Raw genomic sequence first — 7,101 nt, 5'->3', positions numbered from 1 at the left:
ATACCGATGCCAGTGTATTTTACATCCTCTGATAAGAGGAACTATTAATTGGTAAAAATGGTAGTTCATGCTCAGGGACTTTCAACCCATGATTGTGCAGAGAAGTCTCCCGCAGTGCAAGCAGTTACTGCTACACAGTTAATGTAGATTCTATCTATTACAGACTGAAAGCCATTAATTAGCTATTGGATAGTAATAGTTTTAGATAATTATCAAGTGAGTAGACAAATTAGTCACCAGGAAAAGGGCTCTGCAATTCATTACCACTCCTAATCCTTTTCTTTGGGAAGCCTACTCCCTCTTTTTCTTAGTCATAGTTGCCTAAACGTGAAGGTCCTTGTTCAAGCAAGTTTTCCTAATGGTTCATTATAGAAATACATTTTTGTGTCAATCTATAAGCATTCTATAATGATACTGTTGTTATGGTAACCTGTGCTTTGACTGAAAGCTACTTAAATAAGCAAACAGAAAACACAATTTCTCAGTAATGTATTGGAAGTGGCAGAAGTCTGAAGTGATGAGGACAGAACACGTTCATACCTGATATTTTCCATAGAAAAAGGCAGAGTCAATACTAGTGTTGTTACGTTCACCAACAATTAGTAAGATTCCCACCAGAAGTGTTGGGACTCTGAAAGAGCAAAATAGGAAGAAAGTAACCTATTTAGCACGCTCCCACTAATTATACAGGGAAACATCTGAATTAACTTACCCCCATCCAGCTATGATAATAAACCCAATGGGAATCTTTACTGTTTCTCTCTTCCTCAACAGAAACAAAGAGAAAGACAGAAAACCTACAAAAAAACAAAAACAAAAACAAAAGAAATGCCTTGTTTATTATTAAAAAGGGAACTAGTAAATACAGACTCTAGAAACCCTATGATGCAACCTGCTCAACAACCAAGACATTCTTCTCTGACTTTCAAATAGTCCAAAATTGGTTTTCTAGATGTATTCTAAGAAAGTAAAATAGAAACACCTATTATCTTAAAAAAATCATATTAATAATGAAACATTGAAGGAATTCCAGGACATTTTATATTAAACATCCACTTATAAATGTTTAGAAAGGTTCACAAGCGTATAAAAGATGTCAAGAGAATATTTAAGACACAAGTAACTACTTTCTTAAGGTATCAACAGTAGTTGTTCTAGACTGACACTCTTAATTAACCAACAAAGAACGTTGTATTCTGTTACATCATTTCTTGAAACACTGACTAGCGCTTTATAAAAAGTCAATGATAAATTTAACAAAAAAGTTTTACATATTTTTACCTATATAATTATGCATGGAACTATCTTCTGGACCTGCCTATTCTATTCACAGCTCAGAAGCTCAGCAACATTACCCATGCTGAAGCAAAGCTAGTATTTATGTTAGGCTATACTAATCACGAGCTACCTATTTCAGCTAAACATAAATACAACTTACTCCACCACAACACCACGGGAATTAAACCCTTAGACTTCTGGACTCAAGAACAGTATAAAAAGTCTCCTGAATACCCAAAGTCTCCTTTTTAATCATACAGTAAGGTTCTCCAAGCTTCTTGATGCATCTTTCAATTCTGCCTATTTCAAGTAATGCCTTCATTAATCATCTACACCTGCAGAACCCACACATTGTTTTTAGAAACTACAACTGCCAGGGGAAAAAAAAAGTTAAAGCTACTTTGGTATTTCCCTTCATTCTCTATTTCCTACTTTTTTGAGGCACAAAGGTTTAAAATCTACTTAATGCTGAATAATCAATTTTTAAACTCTGCAGTAATTAAAAATCGCCAATAAGATTTTGACTAGCTGAAGGGCAACCCACCACATTCACTCTATTTGTAATTGCTTCTGTCTCAAGAGCAGGTTCTTGTCTTTTGCTACAAGCTAGCAAGGCTGCTGTATCTAGACCTGCTCTAGGTATAAGCTTCCAATAGCAGAAGCAGTGCCTTACACTGAGCCCTGTGTTGCTAGTGCTGCAGCCTGGCACAGCTTACAGGTATGCATATTTGTAGAACTACATACAAGTGAAGTGTCCTGGCTTCAGCTGGGATATAGTTAACTGTCTTCCTAGTAGCTGGTACAGTGCTATGTTTTGAGTTCAGTATGTGAAGAATGTTGATAACACTGATGTTTTCAGTTGTTGCTCAGTAGTGTTTAGACTAGAGTCAAGGATTTTTCAGCTTCTCATGCCCAGCCAGGGCACCTGACCCAAACTGGCCAACAGTGTATTCCATACCATGGGACGTCCCATCTAGTTTAGGAACTGGGAAGGGCAGGCGGGGAATCACCACTTGGGGACTGGCTGGGTGTCGGTCGGCGGGTGGTGAGCAATTGCCCTGCGCATCATTTGTACATTCCAATCCTTTTATTACTACTGTTGTCATTTTATTAGTGTTATCATTATCATTATTAGTTTCTTCTTTTCTGTTCTATTAAACCGTTCTTATCTCAACCCAGGAGTTTTACTTCTTTTCCCGATTTTCTCCCCCATCCCACTGGGTGGGGGGGGAGTGAGTGAGCAGCTGCGTGGTGCTTAGTTGCTGGCTGGGGTTAAACCACGACATGAAGGAACAATTACTCTGAATAATATAATAAAATTATTTCAGTACATTAATCTTTTATTACACTACCTAGGTTCTGCCTAGAAAAATCATACCTGTCCACAGGTAGGTACCATAAAGTGAGCTGTAGAGGAATATAAATACTAGGATCTGCATGGTGATGTCTTTCTCTTTAACAATGAAATTCCATACCACCATTCCAATGCAAGCAATAAACTGGAAAGAAAGGTAGAGATGACATCATTTAAACTGGGAAAGCAGGATGACAAGAAAAACTGAACACAGTGTAATATAGCTACAATAAGCTTCAAAACTCCATCCCCAGATGCACTGGAGTGTGATTTTATGAATTAGATAGTTCCCATAGCAGCAAAGCAGTGCAGCAGTAAATTCGGTATTACAGTTATATCACTGACTATAGTACCCTATTTTCAGGAGGGGGGTTTTTTGACAGCAATTATATAGCTCAGATAAACTGAGAGTAAGGCAAGTCAGAAAAAAATATATAAACTTTATATATATATCTTATAATAAGAAAAATGTAATGCTTTTGTTAAGTATAAACCATTTATCTGAAAGAATTTGGGCATGAAGCTGAGGTCAACAGATGTTTGTTCAGCCAAGAATTATACAATTCTTTACAGTTTTAGTACTGAAGAAATCTGAAAAGATAGGCTGAAATATTATGGAAATAGTAACACAATAGTTGAAATTTTTTTTAAGATGAAAGCTAACTTTGCTGTTACAGACAAGAAGCACCTGCAACTCTCATACATGACTTTTTTCAAATGTGACTCCATGATCAGACCTCAGAGAGTTTACTATATATATTTTTTTTTTTTAAACTACAGAACACTTCAGAAAGCACTACCACACAGATATATTACAAGCACAGACTGCTCTCACTGAATTTAACAGCAGTTGTGCAGTTGACTTTAAGGGAAGAAGGAACATGTACTTTGTAGTTTTCTCTCAGTTTAAATAACAATTAAAATTAATCCAGAGCTATTTGGCTTTGCCCTTCCCTAACCACCAGCCATGCATTCCCACACCCCTTCTTTGCATCAGCACTGGCACCCATCTGATCCCTCAGCAAGCCACTTCAGGGAGCTAAACCAGCATGGGGATTAGTTTTCTATTTAGCTCCTTGAATCATGTCACCATAGAGTCGAACACATGCTGCTGCTGATCCTGGCATTGCTCACTTTCAGACTGGCATAAATTGATACAGAAGTGCGCTCAACAGTATTAGGCAGTAACTAAAAATATATTTCAGAAGCCACTCTCTATTCTGATTGCTTATAGTTCTGTTTGAGAACCATACTACCAGCATCAACTATCATTTTCTTCAAGGGTGCATTTTAAGGCACAGAAATTGTTTAGACGAGTCATACATTAGATTCCCCTACCCTCCATAGAGGGCTACAAAGATATCACTATAGAAACCAAACTTGTAAAAATGTTAAAAGTAAGACTTTAAAAAAACCAAAACTCACAAAACAGAATTCTTCTTACTACTGACCTGAGCAACAAGTAGATTTGTTGTAATCATATGAGGAAGCTGTTTGTATTTCTTACTCAGAAGAACAACAATAAGAGACCAGATCTGTAACATAAAAGAAAAAATTTAATTTAAGAGTAAAACAAAACCCAGATGAACAAGATGAGTATTCTGGCAGACTATGGTGAAACTAAATATACAGCAAATCTTCTTGAAAAGTTTCTTAGCAACATGACTACTGTAGTCAGCTCCACACCATCTGCTGCCAGTCCTTATGCCTCAGCAACTATGGCCAGAAAAACCAATCCATCTTTGTGTTCTCATGATGGTGAAATATTTCCAGGAAGCACCAAGAGCTTGCCTCTAGTGTACAGAAGCCTGGTTGTTCCTCAGGACATAAATGACCACAGAGTAGCTTGGCAACTTAGAATTTAAAATTCCTCCCCCTACCCTGAATCTCCTAAAATGGTCTGTGACAGCAAGAGGCAGCATTCACTTGTGGCTTCCCTTGAGGCACAGTTTCAAGACAAGAGGACTTCAGTGAGACAACAACTTAAGAAAATTCCAACTCCCCCCAACATGGATATTTTTATTGTAAAAAAGCAAACAAAATAAACACACTATCTGTAGTGCCTATAAAGCCGAAACACAATTTATATTGGACTTCTGGATTATCAACCCACTTTTCAAGAACAGAATTTCTAGGAAAGGAATTTGGTAAAGCTAAATTAAAACTTCCAAGCTAAACATTTTAATTAATAATCATTAATGCTTCATTAAATAAATATTCACTGGCACTTCTGGAACTGAAGTTTGTACGCAGCCTCCATTACTGTGATATCCAAGCACCTCACATGGCTTGATGTAATTATTCCCTGTGGTGTAAGCTAGTACTGTTATTCCCCCACACCCTGTTATTTAAAAAAAAACCAAACAACAAAAAAACCAAAAAAACCCCCAAACTAAAAGGACAAACTCTTAAGCCCTGCACTAGTGCTCAAATTCACTTACCCACCTTTCTCTACAGTGCAGCTTTCCAGCTGACCCACTGCTAAATCAAGAAGATTTTTAACTCCTTCCTCATCCTTCTGCAACAGGATATGACAAGGAAACATGAGTCTCATCTTACCATGACTCAGTTTGCTGCTTATGTACTAAAACTAGCCTGACATGACAGTGTGCTTTTGTATTTCAATTCATCAACACCTACCAGAGAAATGAGGCTGACAATACTTATGTCAAAGCTAACATTTTGCAGTGCAGATGCCAGTGGGTTGGGATCCATAGATGGAATGGTCAACAGCCATGCAGAAACATACATAATAGGTGCAGACACAAAAGTGCTTATCACCATGCCTGAGGTAATCTGCAAAGAGTCAAACAGAAACAAAATCAGAGTTAATCAGATCTCAAGCTAAATAATCTGTTTTCAGAAATACAACCACTGGCAAAATTGTACCTTTGAATTAAACATACATAGACCTTTAACAAATCACCGAGTTGTTTCTATAACAAATTATTTAGAATTTGAGCCAGAAAGTATCCATTTTATACATACAGTGAAAATGAAAATTTTAACAAGCTTCTAAAACAGCAGGAATAGAGAGTTCCCTGCTGCAAACTCTTGCAGAGCTTTTTCATGGGTGTCAAATATACTAATGACTACAGTCTAGGGGTGGATTTACAATGTCACAATTTACTTTTGGATGCAAATATTCACACCATAAATAATTAAGGAAACATGTAGTTATGCAAATACTAATATGCACCAATTCCTGAGCAGCCATATATATTTACATTTAAGTGATTCCTATTTTGGCTTCCCATTGTCTTTCTGCTTTCTAGAATTTGCACAGTGATGGCAGTGTGAATTGATACTCATACTACAGATCTCTGTTTTAAAGAAATTTCCTGAATTTTTGGGGCTCAAGATTTTATCTTGTAAGGTTTACTTTTAGTGTCCTCTTTTTTTTTTCCCCTTTTCTTAAAAAAAAAAAATAAACTAAACAAACCAAAAATAGGTAACATTAAAAACAATGGAACTCAACAGGAATGTTTTAATGTCACTTCAAGAGGAAGAAAGGAAACAGTTACAAAATTTGTATTTTCAGTTGAAAAGATAATTGATATCCTCTACTATAAAAAAAAAAGTAAAATGCATTTCTATCGCAAGATTTAACTGAAAGGCAACACAACAGAATCAGTTAAAGGATACATTCTTCCATAAATTTTCAGCATTAATCTAACACTGTTCTTACTGAAGTCAGTAACATCACTTAAGTTTTTTCCTACAGATAAGGTCTTTTGAAAAACAAACAAACAAACAACAAACCCACAACAAAGATACAAGTTCTTTAAATATAAAGTTATCCAAGTTCTTCCTACTAGAGTCACAAATAAGAAAAGTATGAGGATTTATTTATGAACATGTACAATCAAGACACTTGAGACATCAGGAAATAATGCTTAATTAATAATCTGAAATATAATCTACCTTTGAGATCTAGGGAGTACAAGTAAATCTAAGGAGTCTACACTACAGAAAAGCCTACTCATTTATTTAAGTATTTCATCAATAAAGTTAAGCTCAAAGTTAGTATATGTTTGGGAAAAGCTAAATACATACAATTCCTACTTCCATATTAAATTGACTTGCAAATATTGCAACACCAGGTGCTGCTGGAAAAACTCCATAAAGAAATGCATAGTTTGATAAACTGGTGTGGTTGACTATGCTGTCACTCTTGTCCAAGAGTTCCACCATTTCTCTACAGAGAAATGGCATCATAAGTCTGAAAAGAGAAGGAAAAAAGTAATTATAAAAATATTACTCAAGCTATAGCACTAGACTCTTCTTTACTCAGAAAATGAACCAAAAGGAAAATTGAGGTTTGTTTGAATCCTGTTTATGAAAAGCAAAATACTGACATCACTTTGAATGATTGCCTTTACTGTTAACGTGACATTTACCAGCGGATTAAAAATTTTGTCACCAATTAAACCAAAAAAGCCCACAGACAGAAAAAATGGTAAATGTGA

At 35.9% G+C, this 7,101-nt stretch overlaps 1 protein-coding gene across 2 annotated transcripts in view; it reads right to left on the bottom strand.

Annotated features, from left to right (window-relative positions):
- Positions 1–7,101, bottom strand: part of GPR155 (G protein-coupled receptor 155) — a 30,650-nt gene that overhangs the window by 10,613 nt on the left and 12,936 nt on the right. For both annotated transcript variants that reach the window (XM_010566461.1, XM_010566470.1), the window contains exons 4-9: positions 6,689–6,854; positions 5,273–5,428; positions 4,084–4,167; positions 2,657–2,777; positions 713–797; positions 541–631 (exon numbers count right to left, since the gene is read on the bottom strand). In XM_010566461.1, coding sequence (XP_010564763.1) covers positions 541–631; positions 713–797; positions 2,657–2,777; positions 4,084–4,167; positions 5,273–5,428; positions 6,689–6,854 — 703 coding nt within the window. The remainder of the gene's footprint in view (positions 1–540; positions 632–712; positions 798–2,656; positions 2,778–4,083; positions 4,168–5,272; positions 5,429–6,688; positions 6,855–7,101) is intronic.

The sequence above is a fragment of the Haliaeetus leucocephalus genome, unplaced genomic scaffold, assembly GCF_000737465.1.
Source record: "Haliaeetus leucocephalus isolate CR32 unplaced genomic scaffold, Haliaeetus_leucocephalus-4.0 Scaffold1, whole genome shotgun sequence".
In the NCBI taxonomy this organism is placed as follows: domain Eukaryota; kingdom Metazoa; phylum Chordata; class Aves; order Accipitriformes; family Accipitridae; genus Haliaeetus; species Haliaeetus leucocephalus.
The sequence above is the reverse complement of the archived record's forward strand: the minus strand, read 5'-3'. Positions and strand labels throughout refer to the sequence as shown.